Raw genomic sequence first — 24,207 nt, 5'->3', positions numbered from 1 at the left:
CACACACACACACACACACACTTCTTGTAACATAGCAAGCATTGTTTCTGTTAGTTGCAAGTAACCTGTCTCTCCAAGTATAGTTCCTGGTTTTGGAGTCGAGACTTGAGTGAAGAAACCGTCAATAAATCCCCGCCACCAAAGTATCCTAAATTCTGAGTGCTTTTGATGCTGCTAGCTCAAAAAATTACCCAAGAAATTTGGTCTGTTTTAATCTGTCACAGGCTAGCAATTATACAAAGTCTTAAGGGGCTTCTCTTGGCTAATGTCTTTTATTGAAAACAAAGATTCATTTCATTGGAATCATTATCTTGATCATTTTCTTGGTAAGAAATCCAGCAGCTGTTGTTCTCTCCTGGCGTCTCAGATTGCAATCTACATGTAAGAGAAACAATGAGGAGACAAATTAGCCATGGGTTGAATGTCTGGTTATTCAGTTAGCCATCTCTTCTGGAAAACATTTATGCTGCTTTCCACGTTTTATTATTATTATAAAATACTGAATAATGAATGACTTCTTGCCTGTTTTTTTTTCTTATATTATTTTTAGACTCATTCGTAAGAAATGATAACACTGAATTACAATGTAATAAGAATCTTAAGATATTCAAATATATTGTCAAATTATTTCCCAAGGGGGTTATACCCATTTATTTTCTTTATAGTAGTATTTAAAAATGCCCTTTCATTCTAGTTTCACCTTCTTTCTCTAAGTGCTTCATATTCTCTTTAAATTTTTTAAGAATAAATTTAATACATAAAAGTGTTATTTCTTATAAATTTGAATTATGTTGATTACTAATGAGGTTGTCAACCACTATAATTTCTTTTATGAAAATGATTGATTAATAACCTTAAACTACTAATATAATGTTCCTTTTTATTTGGCTATGATTAGTCTCTTGAAACTTTCTCATCACCCCTATCAATCTGCCACCATCAACCAGTCATCTTGTATACCTGATTCCAGAAATCATCCATTCTATAAGTTGTGCTGTCAGCCTAAATTTATCCCCTCGGGGCACTTCTGTCTTGATTTTAATTGCCAGAAAAACTTTTCAAGGGAGCCTTAGCTCCACTAGAAGTACCATGACCTCTAGTCTGCCCTGCAGAGTCATTAGGCTCTCTTCATGTCAATTTCAGAGACACCCTGTATCAAAGAACAATGCTCCTCTAATTTATTTAAGCACAGAATTGTTTGTGATGTTGTCACTGTTACTGTTTCATAGAGCTAGTATTCCTTAGAATTAAACCCATGTTAAAAGTTGTTTAATAGCATTTGAAGAAATTATTTAACTCAGAACTTTTTTTGAATGTGACCTTTTTTTTTTTTGAGAATAAAAATGACCTACATTTCAGGGTGAGCCTTATGTACAATATGCGATAGCTTTAGGAAGTGATTTTCCCAAACTGTAATGATACATGGATCTATTTACAATGATCTTTTCATTCCTAATCCTACCTTACTAAGGAAGGAATAGAAATCTTCCCATGAATTACACCGGATATTGGTCTCCTATGGATCTCTCTTCCTGTCTCTCTTCCCCTTCCACGTGCTCCTCCTCTCCACCCCTCTTCTTATCCCAGGTCCCCTTTTCCCCCTGTTTTAACCCCCCCCCCCCCGTTATTATAAATGTCCAGGTTGTTCTGATTCCTTTTCACATGTTTAGACACTATCTTTCTCTACATCTGCACTGGGGTGCCAATGTCTTATGGTAGCTATCATTTACAGGCTTTTTGGTGTTTATTTATGATCACTGAAAGTTCACCTTACGTACCAGTGCTAGCCTAATTCAGCTGCATTCTGAAGGAGGCTTGTTCCTTCTACTATGCTTTGCACAGTGTTTGCTACTAATTAGGGGCACTTATATCCATCTGGAATGATTTCATGCAGTATTTGCTGCAGTCTCTGCTGTAGTGCCTAATCTAAGCGTTCTGTTCCCTGCCCTGGCTGTAGCAGACGGTTGTGTGTCTCCTACACACCATTGGAAGAGACTAATACATTTTGGAAGATTAAAAAACATATTTAAAATGTTCATGACCTGTCAATTCCTCCCAAATCCTCTTTTCCTGCATGTTTTGATCCAGATTTTATACTCACCGAAATGGAAAATAATTTAAGCATATGGAAGCTGTAGAAAACATACAGATTTTTTTGTTTCAATCAACTGGCAAACACCATATTTTAGGGGAATCCTACACTCCATGAGCTTTAGTTTATGCTTCAGTCTCAATGACATAAAAATATACGGCATACGCAGAATTGCATATTTTATATTCACAAGGCACTTTTACATTCGTTGTTTCCTTTTATTCTCACAGTAGCATAGTGAAAAGGTAGACATAATTACAGATGGAGAAACCAAGGTTTAGAAGTGCCACAGTGCAGGTATGTCCATGGTGAGGGGTGTGAGTGGGAGCCCCGGGAGTAGAATATATCTGCTGACTTGTGTTTCATGCTTTTTTCTTCCCCCTCTCTCTAATGCTCTATCAAATAAAAAAGTGAAAAAAATCTCAGTGTGGAACCTAAGGAGAATAGTATTAGAAGACGCTCTCCCTTGTTCTTGTCTAATCAGCAAGCGCAGGTGCACACTGCATGAGCAGATGGTTAGGACAGATGTGGTGACAGTTCATTCACAGACCCTGACGCTTTAGAACCCCAGCGCTGGTCTAGAAGCACAGCTCACAGCAGGCACAGCACAAGAAGAATCAAATGTGGGCACAAGATGCATATGAGCTGCAGGTCTTTCCAAATTTTTGAAAGTAAAACGGCACGAGTGATTTTAAAATCCTGCATCTATTCGTAACTCCTTCAAGGAATGCATATGTTTTACACTGTTGAGCATGATTAGAAGAATATAAAGTACATGCGGGACCTTGATCATGTGTACACTCTAATCCCAGCATTAAGATAAATCAAAATGATGGAGTGACCAAATCTTTGGTCTTCAGGGTGTGAATTGCTGTATCCATACTGTGTGAAGAGCCTAAATTCATGCTTTGGCCAATTAGTGTTCCTTTCCACCCTCCTCCCACAGGAAAACCCTTGACCTTAGATAGTATTTTCAACATTAAAAATTGCTAAGTAGTCCTTCTAGCTAGAATAAATTGCAGGCACTGGGGCAAATGTATCAAAATAAACATCCTCATGGGTCAGAGGTGGCAAAGCTGCAGCCACCTTGGGGTCCTATTTGGGGTCATGCTCTCAACCTTATTATTTGGGAGACACTTGCAAGCAGATGAAGACTAACACAGGGCCTGTGTTCTGGTAAGAGCTTAACCCCTGTACCTCTTAAGAGCTGTGTAGCATTGGACAAGTCTCTTGACCTCTCATGAATGGCAGGTAAGTTTACTAATTTGTTAAGTAGGCACATCTTGCTAGCTATTTTAAAGGGTTGGTGAGAAGCTTATGTAAGAGAATAACTGTGAAATTTAACTATTTTGTGTAAGAGAATAATTGTGAAAGTTTAACTGTTTTCTTCTGGAACAATTCAGCTCTAACACCTGCCAGGGATTAATAGGTATAGACAGACCAACCTGCAGATATTGCAGAAGAACATTAGCAATGGAAGGGCATAAGATAAGACAGAGAGACCCCCCCCCACCACAAAAAATGAAAATCTAGCCATTTCTTCCTCTCACTCTGCAGTTGTTTTAAAATTTAATGTGCAAAAGACTCTTTTGGGAGTAATGTTAAAATGTAGGTTCCTGGGCCATTTTACCAGATTCTGATTCACCAAGTCTGGAGAAGAACCAGGTCATTCTGAAGGTAATTTGAGGACTTCAATGTGAGAAATCTGAAATAAACCTTTCACCTATGGTGCTTACTTTCTCACCAGATCTGTCACAAGTGCCTTGGGAATAAGGATCAAAACTCATAATTGATAGTTTCTGCAGAATCGTAGAGTATGGAGCAGGCAGTAGGTGGACGAATGCTTTCAGCTAAAAAGAGTGCTTCTCATGTGTCTGCTAGCTAACCAGGAAAAAGTGGCAAAGATCAACAGTTCTCCAGCAATAGCTGTTCTCTCTGTTCTGAAACAATAGTCCATTTTCATTTACACAAATCAATACCCAGATAAATATTTCCCAGCTTCCTTTGCAGCTTGCTGGGGCCATGTCCCTAATTTCTGTCCATTGTTCTAAAAACAGAAGAGATGTGTCTACCTTTCAGATTGTTTCCATAAAGTAAAATCCACCTACCCTCCTCTTTTTCTTTCCCCCTTTTTTGATGGCGGAATATAGATATAGAGCTGAGGACCAAACAGGCAAGGGCAACACCAGGGAGGAGAAAACACACCCAGTGAGAAGGAGTCTGGTTCTTAATACCTTCAAAGAATAGAGTCACAACACTTTGACTTATCTCAGAAATGTCAGAGAAAGAGAGAAACTTCTATCTTATTTAAGATTCTCCTATTCCAAATCTCTTTCACACAGAGCTAGCCCCACTTTGTTCTACTTGATAAAAATATCAAATACACTGAACATTATGTCAAAAATTAATGATGTACTATACATTGGCTAATTGAATTTAAATTTTTTAAAAAGTATCAAATACACACCCAGGATTAGGACAGTGTAATGGTATAATGTGACATGCACAGCCTCTCACTGACAAAATGGGCATTCTAGCACCATAAAGCTAGTAGAGGGACCACAAGAGAGAAATATACATGTAAGATATATGATGAAATGCCTGCAACTTTGTAAGTGAACAGTTTTATATTTATTTTTATTATTAATGAGTAATTTATAAATCATTAGCTATGATGGAAAGCCATTGACTCTGTGATTAAGATGATGCTATGCTAAGATTGTAGAGTAACTTAGAAAAAAAAAAAAATCTACCTCCAACTCTAAGCTTTAAGAGGGACTCAGGCGAGCTCCAGGCCAAAAAACCTTGAGTGGAAAACATGAGCTGAATGTGCTTTTGGCATCAGAACCCTGATGAGCTGGGGAGGAACCATAAGTGCCAGTCAAATGAGCAGTGTTGAGTTCCAAGGCACTTGCCCCATACCAAGGGAATGCCTGTGGAAGTGGGTTTTAGTAAGGTTATTCAGATGACTGATTTATTATTCATGAGGCGTGTACAGTGCAAGGTTTATGTTAAAGGCTTCTTGAATCATATTGCCATCATCATGAAAAATAGCCCCATTACAGAACTGCAGCCAGAAAGATTTATGAGTGTGCTTTGACCACAGTGGAGAGGGCTGCTTAGCAATGATATCGGAGTAGCCTATGAACATAGCCACGTGTTAGTCAGGTAAGCTGTAGTATTTAAAATCACTCAGGGTGCAGTGGTGGGTGTGAAGGAATGGGAGCAGGTCACTTAAAACCTTTGTAAAGTGATGTGAGCTAGACAGATTTTATTTACCTGTGAGCAGAAAACCAGGCATGGAATATCCGTTAGACTTATCTATATAAATCTGGGGCAAATTATTACAAATTGTTTATGTTCAGCAGTGCTTCTCAGACTGAAGCGAGCAGCAGAATAACCAGATTCCTCCCTCAGAGCTTTGATTTGGTAAGTTAAGGACAGTTTGGGGACTATGAATTTCTATTCCTAGTCAGTACCCAGGTGATGCTTGTGTTGATGGTCCAGAAAACATATTTTGAGACCCACTGGCTTATCAGAAGTTCCTGGTAAAGTCTGGTATGTAAACGACTCATTACTGTGTCAATATGAAGGATGTAAGGTTCTCCTCATTCTCTGCACACATCAGGGTTAGAAGGTGAAGCCTACATCTTGTGTATTATCGTAACTCTGAGATTTTGTCCAGTGCTGGACATTTCTTAGCTGCTTCCGGGTTTTGTTTTGTTTTGTTTTGTTCTGTTTTTGTCTTTGTCTGTGAAAAGAAGTTTCCCTGCCTTCCTTCTTCCGTACTGGGGTACCATCCTCGGCAGCAATATGTCCTTTCAGATATATCTGTGTTGTGAAAAGTGCTTAGTACGGCATGGCAATCAATGCTTCACAGGGGGGACCTTTTCCTAAGCTGAGTTGTTACGCACTTTGGGGTGGGAGGCAGAGATTCGGCTTTTATAGCCTTGAGCTGTGGACACAGGAGAGGTGCTGGAGGTCAAAACCTGGATTCGAAACTTGGCTTTGTTTCTTGTTTACCATCTAAGCTTAGAAGATTCACCTAATCTAAGTTTTGTAATTTTACTGCAACATGGGTTTAATATTTGGCATACTCATTACTTCCATTCTGATATATCAAGTCTTTAATGAGTTAATCCATTTCAACGTGTTAATGCATTTAAAGTTCAGTCACATTTGCTGTTCAATTAACAGATATTTTGGTGATAGTTTAAGAGAAATAAAAGTTATTCTTGGATAAAGATATTTAGCAATAATGAAAAGAAGGGGCTGAGTATTAACAAAAAAATTGGGTTAGAACATGTGTCTTTGCAAGAGAAGTTTATGTAATGTAAGTTTATGTAAAAAATGTAAGTTTATGTAAAAAAATAATAATAGATCTTATATCTCTGTGGACAGGATGGAGGAGTCTTTTTTTTTTTTTAAAGATTTTATTTATTTATTTGACAGACATAGATCACAAGTAGGCAGAGAGGCAGAGAGAGAGAGGAGGAAGCAGGCTCCCTGCTGAGCAGAGAGCCCGATGCGGGGCTCAATCCCAAGACTTTGGGATCATGACCTGAGCCGAAAGCAGAGGCTTTAACCCACTGAGCCACCCAGGCGCCCCAGGATGGAGGAGTCTTGAGTAAAGGGAACTGATAGTGTGCTTTTGTGTGAGTTCTTCAAGGCTAAAACTGAGGCATTTGACTATGTGGGAGAAAAATGAGGAGCAAGTAGAAAAAGTTGAAAGTAATTTGGTTTTAAAACCAAATGCTTCAAATATTCAGATAAAGGTAAATAATATCTATCCAACATACATATTCTGTTTTGGTGGGACCACTGTGTTAGAAGCAGGAGTCAAAACTTTGAGTCATAAAATAGAAATAATCAGTTAAAATCCCAATGTAAATATAAAGTGGAAAAGCTGTTTTCTGACATGAGTGATATCTACAGTGAAGCAAAGTGCTCCTGTAAACATGTTGGAACTTCTGTTACTAGTTTTTAGGAAAAGTTTGTAAAGACTGAGGAAGATAAAATCAATTACATTTTACTTATTTAAAATGAGTATATATGTGAAAATGTGTCAAGTTGAAGAATTATTAATAATCTCTTCTTAATGTGCTTGTTACTTTTTAGTTACATTAGCAAACAATAGAAAAGATATTTATGGCTTAATTTGTGATCTCTGTTTTACAGTCTGTCATTTCAATAGATCTCAAGTTCTTAACTATTAAACTGCTACTTTAGGACCTTTCTTTTTTTAAATTTTTTTTAGTTTTTTATTTTTTTATAAACATATAATGTACAGGGGTACAGGGGTACAGGTCTGTGAATTGCCAGGTTTACACACTTCACAGCACAGACCATAGCACATACCCTCCCCAATGTCCATAACCCCATCCCACTCTCTCCCAATCCCCATTCCCCCAGCAACCCTCAGTTTGTTTTGTGAGATTAAGAGTCACTTATGGTTTCTTTCCCTCCCAATCCCATCTTGTTTCATTCATTCTTCTCCTACCCCCCAACCCCCCATGTTGCATCTCCACTTCCTTATATCAGGGAGATCATATGATAGTTGTCTTTCTCCAATTGACTTATTTCACTAATCATGATACCCTCTAGTTCCATCCACGTCGACACAAATGGCAAGATTTCATTTCTTTTGATGGCTGCATAGTATTCCATTGTGTATATATACCACTTCTTCTTTATCCATTCATCTGTTGATGGACATCTAGGTTCTTTCCATAGTTTGGCTATTGTGGACATTGCTGCTATAAACATTCGGGTGCACGTACCCTTTCGGATCACTACGTTTGTATCTTTAGGGTAAACACTCAGTAGTGCAATGGCTGGGTCATAGGGTAGTTCTATTTTCAACATTTTGAGGAACCTCCATGCTGTTTTCCAAAGTGGTTGCACCAGCTTGCATTCCCACCAACAGTGTAGGAGTGTTCCCCTTTCTCTGTATCCTCGCCAGCATCTGTCATTTCCTGACTTGTTGATTTTAGCCATTCTGACTGGTGTGAGGTGGTATCTCATTGTGGTTTTGATTTGTATTTCCCTGATGCCGAGTGACGTAGAGCACTTTTTCATGTGTCTGTTGGCCATCTGGATGTCTTCTTTGCAGAAATGTCTGTTCATGTCTTCTGCCAATTTCTTGATTGGATTATTTGTTCTTTGGGTGTTGAGTTTGCTAAGTTCTTTATAGATTTTGGACACTAGCCCTTTATCTGATATGTCGTTTGCAAATATCTTCTCCCGTTCTGTCAGTTGTCTTTTGGTTTTGTTAACTGTTTCCTTTGCTGTGCAAAAGCTTTTTATCTCGATGAAGTCCCAATAGTTTCCCTTGCCTTTGGCCATGTTCCTAGGAAGATGTTGCTGTGGCTGAGGTCAAAGAGGTTGCTGCTTGTGTTCTCCTCAAGGATTTTGATGGATTCCTTTCTCACAATTGAGGTCCTTCATCCATTTTGAGTCTATTTTCGTGTGTGGTGTAAGGAAATGGTACAATTTCATTTTTCTGCATGTGGAGTTTAGGACCTTTCAAAGAGCTCTCTGTGACATAAAGCCATTCATCAAAGTTAAGTTAGTTTTGTTATAAAGTTGTTTTTAAAATATTTTTTATTAATATTTATCTCTTTATGCAATCATAGTGATTTATTCTTTTTAAAAAATGCATATTTTACACAGGTAATCCAGTATACTTGTTTTAAATGCTAAATATACCAATTACTCCAGTCTAGTATTTTGCAGATTATAAAGTCAGATATTGTTTTGTTTTTAATAGTTTCAAACAGGTTTGTTTGTTAGTTTATTTTAATAATTTTATATTTTAGAGTAGTTTTGGTATTATTGATTGGAAAGTACACATTTTGGGAAATTGAGTGGAAAGTACACAGTTCCCATACACCCTAGGCCCTCTTAGATCCATAGTCTCCTCCACTATCAACATCTTACATAAAAGTGGTACAGTTGTTGAAATTGACGAACCTACTACATTGACCATCATTATCACCCAAAGGCCATAGCTTACATTAGAGTTCACTTATGGTGTTGTATTTTTATAGATTTTGACAAATGTATCTATCATTATGGTCTCATAGAGATTAGTTTCACTGTCCTAAAAATCCTTTGTCTTCAACCTATTCATCTCCTTCGTTTGGGCCCCTAGCAAATAGTGAACTTTATGTTGTTTCCATAATTTTCTTTTTCAGAATATTGTATAGTTGGAATCTTATAGTATATAGCCTTTTCAGATTGACTCCTTATACTTGGTGATGTGCATTTAAGTTGACTTTTGTTTTTTCATAGCCTGATAGCTTATTATTATTATTATTATTATTATTTTTTTAGTGCTGACTAATACTCCATTTTCTGGATATAGCATGATCTGTTCATTCATTCACCTACTGAAGAACATCTAGTCACTTCCAAGTTTGGCATTTATGAATAAAACTACTATAAGCCTCCTTGCACAGGTTTTAATGTGGATATACATTTTGAACTCCTTTGAGCAAATACCAAAGGCCATTATTGTTGGATCATATGGTAAGAGCATATGTAGTTTTGTAAGAAACTGCCAAACTGTCTTCCAAAGTAGCTGACCATTTTGTCATCTCACCAGCTGTAAATGAGCGTTCATGTTGTTCCATATCCTTAAAAGCATTTGCTGTTGTCAATGTTTTGAATTTTTGTCTTCCAAATAGAAGTGTCGTGGTAACTTATTGCTGTTTTAATTTTCAGTTCCCTAAGGACACATAATGTGAAGTGTTGAATATTATATGTTAATACCTTTCTGTACCCACCATACATGGTTTACACGGACACTTATTTAATATTTGAAGAACAAATGAATAAATGACCAAATGAATGAAATCAAAACCAGAGTTCCTGCGTTAATTGTGAAATTTCTGACACCGTTAGAGGCCAAACCTGAAATGGAGAGCGACAACTTTGCCATGAAGTCCTTCAGCATCATTATATGAGCAGCTGCCTCCTTCATAGGATTCAGAAGGCACTCTAAACACAGATGTTTCCTCCGAGATCAAAATACTCATTCACATGCAAAAAATTCATGGTGACATAATTTCCTTTCAATGGAGAAAGTATACAGCACCACCAGTCACTCTTCTCACAGCATGCCCAATCACTTGGAGTGCAATTGCTGTAGCAGGATTATTAAGTTTTAAATAACTAGGAAAGGATACTGGTAAAATACTTGCTATTTAAGGTTTATGAGCACACTTTCAGATAAGACTGAGCAAATCAGTACTTAAGAAAATGGTGGCAGCAGATGTATTTGAACCTAAGAAAAGCACATTGTGATTTAAACATCAAACTTTCTTCAAGAATTTCTGTTGATACATCTGAACTTCTTCAGGTTAATAGGAATTACTAAACAGTTATCATCAATGATTTCCAGCAGTGTTAGCCAGGTTCAACCATGGTTTGTGCAGATATCCAGCAGAAACAATCTAACCAGTGCTAAGATCTTAGTGGAGCTCAGTTTGCGCTATTCATTAAGCCAGATAGAATCCAGATTACAATGTAACAAATAAGTGTAGAACTCTAATGCAAGGAATGATATTAATCATACTGTTCCCTAAGAATCAGCATTTGAGTCAGTGCAGATTAGGCCCAGCTATGGCTATGGACTCTCAGAGTAGAAATTCTATTTTATTTTTGCATATACCTATGAAATAGACAGGGCTACCTAATGTTTGAAAGAAAGGAAAACTTCCCACCTTCAGTATTTCCCCTGATGTACCAATATTAATGCACTTGTGCTTTCTATATGGAAATACCTTTTTGTTTTCTTTCCTTATTTCAGAAGCCACAATTTAAACTTCGTTTTGGTAGAGAGAAGAGCTTAATATAGCTCTTAACCTATAACATGCTGGAGCCCATGGGAGAATTATGCTTTTCATGCATTGTAGACTGTTCCATATAAAATTACTTAATGGTTTTAGACAAAAACCTTTCAATTAAAACCTTTCTAGCCAAACATGTTCTTATTTACGAAATATGACAGCTGTTTTTGTTTGTGTGTTCGTTGGTTAGCCAGATCTCAAATTGGGTCCAGCACTAATGATTATTCTGACTCTGCTATGGATATGAAAGAAACATGTAATTTGAGGATTATCAGAATATAAACAAATGAAATCCATCCATTATATATTTCTCTCTGACATAACTACAGGTTTTGAGTTTAATATCCAGTACAAACTTTATCATGTTCATACTCTATAAAAAAAATTATATCTGACATTGGAAAAAAAATTACATAAAAAAAAAACCTCAGTCACTTTGAAACCTCCAAAGATTGAAAAGAAAAATTATGTATTTATAGGCACTGAAATAATTTAAAATAAAATAAAGCTACTCTGGGGGGAAAACTTGTCAGGACAAAGTATGCCTCAGCATAATTTGAGGATTTAACTTAGAATTTCATACACATAAAAAGGTGTGAGTGAATGTGTGTGAGAGAGAGAATGTAAGAGTGTATGTGGTTAAGAGACATGGATAAAAATCGACAGTCTGAAATATATGTCTAATAGGAGTTCTTTAAAAAACATAATAAAGAGAGTGATGCAGATGCAACATTTAAGTCTGAACATATATATATATATATGTTCAGACTTATATATATATAAAGATTTTTATTTATTTATTTGACAGAGATCATAAATAGACAGAGAGGCAGGCAGAGAGAGAGGAGGAAGCAGACTCTCCACAGAACAGAGAGCCTGATGTGGGGCTCGATCCCAGGACCCTGGGATCATGACCTGAGCCAAAGGCAGAGGCTTTAACCCACTGAACCAGCCAGGTGCCCTAAGTATGAACAAATATTTTATACTGAAGACAACTATATGTATTGAGTAACTTACATACATTGTGACAGAATGGGAAGAGCCAAGAAGGCTCCAAGATTCTTAGAGTGAACAGTCAGAAAAATGACATTGCCCTTAACTGAGAAGGGGAAGACTATAAGTAAAGGAGGATGGGTAAAAAGATGGCACTAATTTTGGATACCTGAGATTTGTGATGGACAAGGTAGCAGTGGGAATTGAGAAGAGGAGTCAAGTCAGGAAATAAAAATTTGGTAAGCCTTGCCGAAGACTGTGTTTTAAGCTATGATCATGAATGAGATTACCGAGGTAATGAGGACAAAGAGAGAAAATGTCGAAGAACTCAGCCACGAGTTACTCCAGAGTTGAGATGTCAGAGAAGCAGTAGGGATTGGCAAAAGGCCACTGAGGGAGACTTTTAGAAAGGAAGAGGAAAAAAAAGAAAAAGCAAAAGTGAGGCATTTCATTTAAAAAGGTGGAAAACAAATCCAACTATTTCAAGCAGAGGGAATGATCGACTGTCAAATGCTGGTGATGACACAAGAAAAACGAGAATTGTCCCATGGATTGTCCCATGGATTTAGCAGCAACGAGATCATTACACAAAGTTAGCACACATTTTCTAAAAGTGCATTCATTGTTTATGGATACGTACACATATGGAATTATAGATCAAATTTAGGCTGTGGGCATTGAAGAAAACGAGATCTTTTGCAACAAGACACATCCCTTATTAGTAGAGTCAAATTTATGGTATTGTTTAAAAAAAAAGTCAGTTCATCATATAAAAACATCAACAGGGCTAACTTACATAAGCTTGGAGCACAAAAGTGAATGATATGCCTTTTTTTCTTGCTATATACCTGGTGGTTATTTTTCAGGAATCTTGGGAGGGAAAAAGAAGCCCCAAAGTATTAAATAAATCATCTTCCTTTGAAATTTATAAGTTAAACTTTATTGTCTGGCTTGAACTACAACATTAGAGCCTCACTAATACTATGTTAAAAAGGACTTGCTGACAGCAGTCAATATTTGGCAAGCTTCAATTAAATCATAAATAATAAACTAGGTCCAAATTTATTCTTATAAGCAATCATTAATGACCTTTAGTCATCATTTGTCCAATGGTGACTGACTAGCAAAAGACTGCACAAAACAATTTTTAAAGTTAATGGCATTGGCTTTAAATAACACAGTGTTGATAATGTCTTATGCAGTCATACCGTTTTTATTTCAATGAAAATATGTTCTAACATTTTTTTTTTTTTTTTTAATCCTGAGCCTGAGGAAATGTTGGTAAAACTCTGGGGAAAAGAATTCAGTTCTCCCACCAATTAAAGACAAGAAAAAGGGAGATCTCCTTTCAGCTGTTAGAGTTACTCAACTGTGTTCTTCGGATGGAATGACTTTATTGGGCTGGGAATTCCCAGCAGGATTGCAAGGAGAGGGTGGCAGGTGTTCTCAAGTCTTAACTGGGCAGAGCTGAGGATATTCTCAGAAGTAATTACAAGTGAATTAACTGATCTTTCTTAATGATTTCACAACAAATTTACTTTGCCCTACTGCTCTAGGGGTAAAGTTATTTTATAAACCATGTTTTATCATATTACCTTTTAGGGTTGGATTGATTGGTAAAAATGCATGTATCTGGAATTAAAAATTCAAAGAAAATGTCCATCCATGTTTATGTTCATTTTGGTTCTTAGAAATCCAAGACGTATTTTCTCTATCTTCCTTCCTGCCTGCCTGCCTCCCCTCCCCCTACCCTTCTTTCTTTTCCTATAAGCAAAAGAGAATTTGTAAAAACTATACAGCATGCTGGAGAAGAACATGGTTTTTGGCGAGTGTTAGACCTGGACTAATCCCAGCTTTGTCCTTTCTAAAATGGGGATAATTAGGGGCATCTGTGTGGCTCAGGCAGTTTAATGTCTGACTCAATTTTGGTTCATGTCATAATCTCAGGGTTGTGAGATGGAGCTCCAGAGGTGGGCTGTGCACTGAGCATGGAGCCTGCTTAAGATTCTCTCTCTTTTCCTCCCTCTGCCTCTCCCCACCAGTCCTCCATCCTGCTCCTGACCATGCTTTCTCTCTGTCTTGCTCTCTCTCAAAGAGAATTAATCAATTAATTAAATGGAGATAATTAAGAATTTTCACTTATAGGGCTGCTGTGAGGATTCAATGAAATAACTTATATAAAGTACTTTATATAATAGCTCACACAAAGTAAGCATTCAACAAATGATAGTTTAAACATACATATTCTCAGCACCCAATTATTTTTTGCAGATTTATCGAGGTGCAATTGACATATAACATTGTCTAAGTTCAACCTGTATTCCATGTTGATGTGATATATTTATGAATTGCAGTGTAATTACTAACATAGCTTTAGCTAATACCTCCATCTTATCATATAATTACCATTTCTTTGGTGGCTAGAACATTTAAGATTTTTCTTTAGCAACTTTCAAGGATACGATATAGTATTACTAACTATAGTCACAATGTTGTGCATTAGATCCTAGAACTTACTCATCTTCTAACTGGAAATTTGTACCCTTTAACCAACATCTCCCCATTTCTCCCAGCCACCAGGTCTTGGTAACCGGTATTCTATTCTCTGATTCTGTAACTTTAGCTTTTTCAGATTCCACATGTAAGAGATACCATAAGAGTGTTTGTCTTTCTCTGACTTATCTCACATAGCATAATGCCTTCAGTGTCCGCCTATGTTGTCGCAAATGGTAGGATTTTCTTCTTTCTCATGGGTGAATAGCATTCCGGGTGCGTGCATGCGTGTGTGTGTGTGTATCACATCTTCTTTATCCATACATTCACTAACAGACATTTATGTTGTTTCTATGTCTTGCATATTGTGAATAATGAACAATAGACATGGAAACGCAGACATCTTTTCAATATCCTGTTTTCATTTCCTTTGGCTAAATACCCAGAAGTAGGATTGCTGGATCGTAGCATAATTCTGTTTTTAATGTCTTGAGGTACTTCCATACTGTTTTCCACCATGGCTGTACAAATTTATATCCCCCCTGACAGTGCCCCGGGGTTCTTTTTCCTCTACATCCTTGCCAACGAATGCTTGTTTTCTCTTCTTATCTTTTTGATGATAACCATTCTAACAGGAGTGGTGTGACACTGTGGTTTTGCTTTTGTTCTTCTAATAGCTAGTGATGTCGAACACCTTTTCATGTACCTGTTAACCATTTGTTTGTCTTCTTTGGAAAAATGTCTATTCAGTTCCTCTGCCATGTTTTAATCAGATTTTGTTGTTGTTACTGAGTTCTATGACATTTTTATCCTCCCCATAGAATACTGCCTACACTATAACTGCTGATAAAACCTAACGGAGGCAAACTTTAGATAATGTTACTGAACTTGAAATCCAAAATTAATTTTTCCTATTTTATTTTTCAAAAAGTAAATCTGATCACATGACTTCCATGCTGCACATTCATTTCTACAGCTTCAGTGGCATGCAGGGCCCTTTAGACCTAACCACAATGCACCTCTTCAGTCTCATCTTTCTACTCTCCAGAGCTACCTTATGCACAATGCCATTGAGCATCTTGTAGTTCTAAGGCACAGACTCTCCCCTCTCTCTTGCTTCTTCCTGTTACTTAGCAGACTCCTTTAACACAGCTAAGAGCTCAATGTCACACCTGAGTAGCTGCCTCTCCAGAGCCTCTGAGTGCTACTTTCAGCCTCCTTCATAAATTGCAAACTCCTTGAAAAGAAGGATTGTTTGAGCCCCATTCCTAGTATATAAAAGGTTTTTATAAATGTTGACAAGATTATTAATGCTTTTTTTCAGAAAGTTTCTTCTGGAGTGAATGGCATTTCATATATTTAGCAACAAATTTTAACCCATCAGAATGAGAGCTCTCTGATAAGGGAAGGAAGTTATTAATGATAATAGAAGCAGGTTCCATCTGCAAGAGAATTGTCTATTTAATAAAACAAATCAGATGTAGAAAGAAATACCATTGAGTGCAATGGCTTCCACAACAAACTTTTACTTATTGATAAACTAGAGTTCATTAGCTAGAAATTTATCTGCCATCTTCTACAACACATATATTGATATATATTTATATTTTATTATTATAGATATTTATGTTTTATATATTTTATTTGTAATGCTGAAATCCTGAAACTTCTGGAGTGCTGTTGTAATCATTAAAAAAAGCTTTCCCTCTTTATCTATAAAAGAAGTGAGTTTTATTGAAATAATATGATGTAATATTTTTGGAGTGCTCACTATGTGTCACTATCATAAGTGTTTTGTTTATATCATCTCATTTAATGCAAATACCCCATTTAGCTGGTTAGGATAGTTGCCTAATTGTATGGATGCGAAAACATAGCAGAGGTTGCAAGATGCATCCAAAATTATAGAGCTTATAAAAAGTGGACTTCAAGTATAGTTATTCTGCCTAAGAACCCTAGAACTGTGCTGTACTATATCCATACTATTTGAAAAGTGATCTTGTGGGTCTGAGATGTAGCTAAGCAGCATGCAGGATATCTAATTAATTTACTCAGTAATTGGAAGGTCATGCAATTATCTCTTACTTGATACCAGAGAAAGTCATCAGCTCATATCCCTCATGTCCTTCCTCAATAGTAGGACAACAGTCCTTAAGATGCAAGAAATCTAAGAGATGACCTAGATATTCTCCAGTATTTCAATGTATGTTGACACGTATGTCTAGGGGTTAAATGACTTATAGTAGATATTAGAACTAGTTTGATGCTAAGCTAAGAATAAAACTCTCACGAAGCACCCTCACATTTTCTAATGAATTAGAGCCAATTTCAATATTCCATCCTCTTCCTGAGTTAATCTCAATGAGGAAATATATCAGTACTTGTAAAATTTCTGTTACACCTACAACCAATTTAGAATTGACTTTGGCAAGGCCAACAACCCTCAAGTGGGGTATCTGCCATCACTTGGATAATAGCAAGGTTGTCGGGTGGTTTTCTTTAAATGTTTATAGAATGATCATTTCAATCACTTCTCAATTTTAAATCTTTCCATAAAAATACAAATTATTAAAGTAGCAATTAGTCTACATATAGGTGAAATATAGCATTATATTTAAACAGGGTGATTCAGAAAAAAAGTATTAATGAAATTATTTAGTTTCATGTAAATGTCTCTCTTGATACCTACATTATATTTTTGCATAATTCAAGAGAACAGCTTTGCCTTTTCTACAAAAGATATTGCAGTTGCTAAAGATCTGTATTTATATTATGATATAAATAGGCCTTTGGCCTATTTCTCCATTATCAGTTTGAAGCAATTTCATAGATGGTTTTATCTCTCTCTATTTTGAAAGTATACTTTTGTCTTCTCTGTGGCTTAGAACAAATAAAAAGTCCAAATACACATTTCTTACTTTCCCTACTTTCTCTATAGGTAAGCTTTTCTAAATGGGAGAGGAAAAGTTCTTCCCTTCATTCCTCTTTACCTCTTATTTTGAAACAAAAATTGCCGAATAACAGTTTATAAATTTTAAGGAGTATCTATTGTAAAGTGAGTTAACTTTCCTAAGGTGGGTGAACAGTAAATACTAAATGAAAGATGCATAATATTGTAGACCACATCCTGATTTCAGAAACAGTAAGAAGTTAAGAAAAAAAAAAGTATATCTAAGAACTAATAAAAAAAACACTCATGATTTAAATTTCAGTCCATTATCCCATCCCTTTCCGGAGATGTCCTCAATAAGGACTCTTAGAAAATTTATAAAAGGTAAAATCTGCTAATATTTTAGAAGCAAAGTATTTATGTTACATATTACACCTAAACTTATTGTTGTCCTTAATATGCAATATCAGATTTCCAATTACAAAATGATTTATTTGAAAGAGCATGTCCATTCTCTAGGCATTTTAAAAACACATTTAAACTGAAACAAATGTGGGTCTCAAGAAGTCATATATAGTGGTTTCTGAACAGTTTTAGGAAATTCTAAAATAGGAGCTACTTTCCACAGTTAGACCCAGCCATCTCTGGTTTTAGTCTGAATACCACTGCAGGTGTTTTTACTTTTGGTTTACATTTAATTGCACTTTGGAGATATCAACACATGTTTTTGACTTTCCTGGGAGCAGTGTTTTATGTATATTTTTAATCTAGAAAATAATATTATAATTGCATATACATAATTTATTGTATTTGACAATCCTAAGTGGCCCCAGATAATGACTTTTACCATGAAAATTCATTGAGACCTCATCATTCCACCTTGTAAATAAGTATAGTGGTTTATAGTTGTTACAATAACTTTATTCTGTCTTACAGTCATAGATAACCTTGTCATACTCAGTTCCTGTCTCCTTTCTGAGCCTTATACCCAGACTTTATTCTGCTGGAGATACTCACAATCAATTCATGTTTTGCTTGATTTGGCTATTGTTGGTTTTTATTATTTGCAAACAATAATACCTCTTAGTGCCTAATTTCATTTGAAAACACAATGTAAAATCTAGACCCAGCAATTTTGGAATCTTTATATTGACATATAGAAAGATTATAGAGATATACTGGACTTAAATCTTTCTGTTTTGTAACCTAGAACATTTGGCGGGTTTGGCCTACCATGTAAATGCTCCCGAAAATGTGATATTTTAAGTTTTCAGGTAAAAACTAGAACTAGATTAAGCGGATCTATTTATTAAGAAAGATATTATGTTGCTATCAGATATGAGTTTGAGATTTATCCTATAGACAATGAGATATATTAAATGGCATTTTTAGGCAGGGCTGACATGTTTAAGCTGGGTTCCCAAGAAGGCCATAGGGATATTTGTTCCATGCTATCCAAGATTTGTACAGCATCAGTTGGGAAGCATTCCCTAAATAGTCAGGAAGCAAGGTCTGCCTCCCATTTAGAAAAAGCAAAATAAATGGCCTGCATCCTGATATGTTATGGCATTATGCATTAGATATAAGCATGGTTATTTAGATGTTCTTTGCTACTCTGAATCCTAAGGATGTGATAGAATAACACAAGTATGTAAGATAGGGTGGACAAAAAGATTTATGTATGGTGTCAAGAGAGCCGAAGGGCTGGTGCTGGAAGCGTATAATTGAAACACCCAGGAGTATACGAGCTTCAGGAAAGTATGAAGCAAGGAAGAAGGGCCAGCACGATCACCAGGTTTCAGCATTTCTCTCTCCACACCCAGGTGTTATTTTCCCTTGTGATTTCGTCTCAGAGGGATTCCGACTGAATGATGACTCTCAGCACCTTTTCCTTACAATTCTTGAAAAGAAAAGATTCATATTAACTTTTCATCAGCAGAGTTTATGTTATTTTACTAAATCTGGACCAAGACTGATTGGCTGGACTTGAGTATTTTCCTTTTCCTAGATAGGGTTGGGGAAGTTGGAGTCAACACCAGCCACATGGAATTAGCATAGAAAAATATTTTCTCATAAGAAAAATCAGAGTACTGTTATTAAAGTAAGGGATAGCAGAAGTGTGACAGACAGGAAGAACAGACATTTAAACATTTGATGACTCTCTTAATCTACTTTTCTTCATATTCCCTCAAGTGAGGCATAATCATAATTGGATCCTGGCATCTTGTGTATAATTATATGTATAAATTGTTTTAGGTCTTGTAAAAGCATCATTAGGTTTGATAGGGATGAGATCCATTGTTTAGAGGGTAGATGTCATTTCATTTTGTAAGTCTGCTTACAAAACTGTAAAAAACAAAATACAAAAACAAAAACAAAACTGTGTTCTTAGTGCCTAAGTGTTATCCAGCCACAATTCCTTCTGGAATTAGAGAAGTGTGCTCACTAACCATAAGTAGAAATCTTAAATGAGGGAGTTGTCTGGGAGTCAGTATTCTCTCCTCAGTGCACCGTGTCATCATATGTTTCTGAAGAACATGCCATCTGAGAACAATCTCAGTATGGGCCTGACAAGTCTCCCTTGTGTTCTACAACTGGCCCCCGTGCGGGTGATTATAATTATTATCCCCAGTTCTGAGTATGTTTCAGTATTTAATCCTCTAATTCTTAAGCTTTAGAAATGGCATTTAGCTTAATGGAAACATATTGCTTTACATAGTATACACAGTTGCCCAGAATTACCAACTGTCCGCACAGACGGTGGACACATAATGGAATCACTGCTCACTTGGGGGTGGTCACCAGGCTACCCATGTTGGGAGAGGCAGTCTTCCCTGTGCAGTTCCAAGAGCGTTGTCCAAGTCCATCATAAACATTTCCAGTGAAATAATGTTCTATCCATTGCTTTACCTATCATGTTAGAATTGAACAGAATTGGGGAAAAAAAAAGAAAAAAAGGAAGGGAAAGAAGGAGGAAAGAAAAAAAAGGAAAAAAGCTTTAAGTGAAGGTGCAAAATTTAAATAGTATAGGCCACATACACTAAATTTTAAATATAATATTAACTACAATATCATTTCTAATCAAGTTACTCATATGTGGATAGTTAGTGTTGGTGTGTAAATCTTCTGTCCAATACACTTCTCCTGTCTTGGTCCAATGTTATTTATCTTAATTTTTTTAAATTTTTATTTATTTTACTATTATTTTTTAATCTTCAGTCATTTAATTTCCACCCTCTTCCACCCAGAGGCAAGTAGGGTGTGTGTGGACGGGGAACATTGGCAGCAGGGACTTCCTGAGTTCTCATGCTCTAAGGGCCATACTCAGACTGAACACAAAGCTGTCTACTGGATTAGAGAGATGAATGATATTGGAGAAATGTATCATTTTATCTGGAATGATTTGCAGGGAGGTCTTACTGCCATATCATAGACCAAGCCTTGTCTTTTACCTCCAATTTGTCTTAAGATGCTGTGAGTATCTACGTGGATGGCCCCAGTGGTTTTGTGCTGAAAAGAAAGCTAGTATTTCCCAGATGTCACTAACAGTGAAAGAACTAAAGGGATGGTTACATTGTTTATAGAAGTCGGGGGTGGGGGGGCGGTTGCTGCGGAAGGCAAATCATGAGCAGATTTGAAAAAATAAATTCTCTTCTTCAAAGTGAAGTTTAATAAAAGAACGGATTTCTTCCCTCTGGAGACTGGCTTTTTTTTTTTTTTTTTTTTTTTCTTTAACTTGCAAGGCTGATACTGGCATGTCTGCAATCTGGGGGGAATGGGGAGGGTGGAATACATTTTTTTAATGTGTGGGCTGATCTGGGAGGCAGGTTGAAGAACAATCCCATGCTTCTGCCTGGCTGGGCAGAATTGCAGTCCTACACAGCTGGTTCCTGAGGATGGGCTAGGTATCTGTCATGCTGGAGGAGACTTAGGAAGGATTTATATTTCTCATTAGGCTGAGGCTCTAGAACCATGTACCCAGTGGAGTAGGTGTGAGGATGGCTAGTCAGGCTCTGGAAAGCTGGAACTGGCTGAGGAGGGGAAATGCCACAGTCTGCCAGACTGAATGGAAGGGGTCCTCTCCTAGGACTCTGCTGCAATTGGTAGCAGAAAAAGCAAAGGATACTTCTGGTTGTGGTTTTGTCCCCTGAGAAGAGGAACACCACTGATTGGAGACATGTTGCTGTCATTCCTCAGGATCACATCTTCACTCAGCTTGAGGGATTCTTGGGAGAGAAAGGAAGAGAGGCAATCCCAAGGAGACTCCACACTGAGCATGGAGACTGACATGGGGCTCGATCTCAGGACCCTGAGATGGTGACTTGAGCCAAAAATCAAGAGTTGGACACCCAACTAACTGAGCTACCTAGCATCCACAGATAATTTAACTTTTTTGAAATTGTGACATAGAAAAGGGTATGCCAAATTAGTATAGAATGTTCTCATGTATCTTTGCCCCCAAACTCTCATATAATATCATACAGAGTGATAATACAATTATTGAAGCAGAAAAATAACATTAATATAATACTATTAAACAAACTATAGACCTTATTTTAAATTCCATGGCTTTCCACCAAAAGATGATAACCCTCAAAAAGATGGAAAATCTGGGGCACCTGAGTGACTCAAGTGGTTTCAGTGTCCAACTTTTGATTTCAGTTCAGGTCATGATCTCAGGGTTGTGAGATCAAGCCCTGCATCAGGTTTCACGCTGGGCAGTGGAGCCTGCTTGAGAGTTTCTCTCTCCTTCTGCCCCACTCCCCCCTCCACTCACATGCACACATGCTGTCTCCCTCTGTCTCTGAAAAAAAAAAAAAAAAGATGAAAACTCTAAATGAATATTAAATCTCTAGAGATAATGAAGTGTTTCTGTATACAAAGATGGTAGGAGGAATCGGAAAGAGAGAAACAGACCATTTATGAGAAAAAAAATTAAGATTACATATGTCAAAATATCATAAATAGACACAACTAGAAGGAAACTAGGGTATTTTTTAACATACAATCTGAACAACACTGCAGAGTTAGAACATCAGTATTCATCCCCTTGTTATAGGTTACAATTTTTTCAATATAAGAATAACATATATTAAATTCTTTTTAAAAACTCTAATCTCGTGTTTTGTTGTATGATGAATATGAATATTTGCAAAAAAAATTACTCGAGTAGAATCAAGATAACTCCTCATTTGTATAAATCATTTCATAGTACTAAAATTCTAAGAAATGAGCTTTTTAGAATTTCAAGTCTTTGCTAAAGAAGAAAAATTAGTCAAAGGTTTCTTTCAAACTGAGACAGCTGTATCCCCTCTCTGCATGACAGGAAAATAAAATAGGAAATGATGTTCAAAAGGTGGGAATTGTAAGTGAAGAACTCTCAGATTTGATGTATTCATTCATTCGGTTACTCATTCATTCTGCATAAAGTGTGTTCAGTTTGCTTGCAGTGCTCATCAGATTGACTGTCTTTAGAGTCATTATGTGTGAGATGTACTTTACCACTACATGGTTTGCTCCTGCAGAGACAGTACAAAGTCTGAATCCTGTGGGTTTCACCAAGTTTTCTGTTCTCCTTTAGCCCGCCTGTCTAGAAGGACCTGCGTTACCAGGACAAAGACAGGAAAGCCTGAGCATAATGAGGCAGATACAATTGAATAGCTGTAAAGGGTTTGGATTCAGATGGCTAAGAACACAGGGCTTCTGTGTCAGGAGTAACAAACACTCATCTATGAATCAAGGTCAATTATGGTGAATTCAAAGGATTATCGTTATCTGTCCAGACTCCAGCCCAGCAGAAAAGAAATGGCTTCTGATCATCAAGAAGACTTTTGAGTCTAAGTCACAGGCCTCCAGAATGTCAGAGGATTCAAAAACTATAGTCTTTGGAGGGAATATAGAGCCTCCTGGGTCTGTGACTGCATTGTACTAGGATCCAAGGCAACCAGCATCCTAATAAGCCATTGAACACTACATCAAAAATCAATGATGTACTATATGTTGGCTAATTGAACATAATAATACTAAAACACTGCCTTCTCTTTAGAGGAGTGCTTTCAAAAACCAGCATCAATTGCAGATTAGAAATGAAAATTATTTTAGAACATAAAATACGCAGATCTAATAAAACAGCATTAAATGTGAAGCCAAATAAAGTTCCATCTTTTAGAATGCGTGTGTTAATGTGAAGGTATCAAAATGTTAATTGAATGAAACATTATTTTACGTTGACAGATTCTGCTCACTTTGTACAAATCCATTATGTGTCCTCTCCTGAAGGGGACTTATCGGTGAACAAAACAGAGAAATGCGCCTGACATATTTAAGAAATTGTTAAAGGTTTTTAATGTCTTAGCAATATACTGTGTTTCTTCCACCAGAACAAAAGCTTGAAGAACAAACTCTTGTCTGGAAGCAAGCTGTGTGGCATCCATGCAGAGGAGGTGAGTACATTTTCTGGCTTCAGTGGAGTAGAGAGTACCAAAATATTAGTGCCAGATTTTTCTTCCTTACCCGAGAAGCCTGGAGACTTTGGCCATCACTAACATAAATGAAAGCACTGGAATAGGAAAATGAAAACAGATTTTAAACTTTCAGGGATTTGGGGGTGTCTTAAAATTGCATAACCAAAAAAAAAAAAAAAAAAAAAAAGAAATTAAGCCAGTTAAGTGTTGCTTCCCTAAAGTGGTTTTATGGATTCCTTCCTTAACTGGATTATCAGGATTTTCTTAATAGACCTGGAGGTCCATGAAATTTTAATTTTTTGAACCATCTATCTGGTGTCTACAAAGTTTTGCAATGACAGTGAAATTTCAGAATGAGGATTCTGGGGCCAACCATAAACTTTAAAAAACAAATACAGTCATTGGTTCTACTTGCTAGGCAGG

General features: G+C 36.7%; 1 protein-coding gene across 1 annotated transcript in view; it reads left to right on the top strand.

The window, feature by feature from the left end:
- The window catches only part of LUZP2 (leucine zipper protein 2), a 472,878-nt gene that overhangs the window by 325,902 nt on the left and 122,769 nt on the right, over positions 1-24,207 (top strand). Inside the window, exon 6 of the mRNA XM_059406926.1 lies at positions 23,701-23,763. Within this exon, the coding sequence (XP_059262909.1) occupies positions 23,701-23,763 (63 nt within the window). The remainder of the gene's footprint in view (positions 1-23,700; positions 23,764-24,207) is intronic.

The sequence above is a fragment of the Mustela nigripes genome, chromosome 1 (genome assembly GCF_022355385.1).
Source record: "Mustela nigripes isolate SB6536 chromosome 1, MUSNIG.SB6536, whole genome shotgun sequence".
Taxonomy (NCBI): Eukaryota; Metazoa; Chordata; class Mammalia; order Carnivora; family Mustelidae; genus Mustela; species Mustela nigripes.
This window is presented reverse-complemented; position numbering and strand designations above follow the sequence as displayed.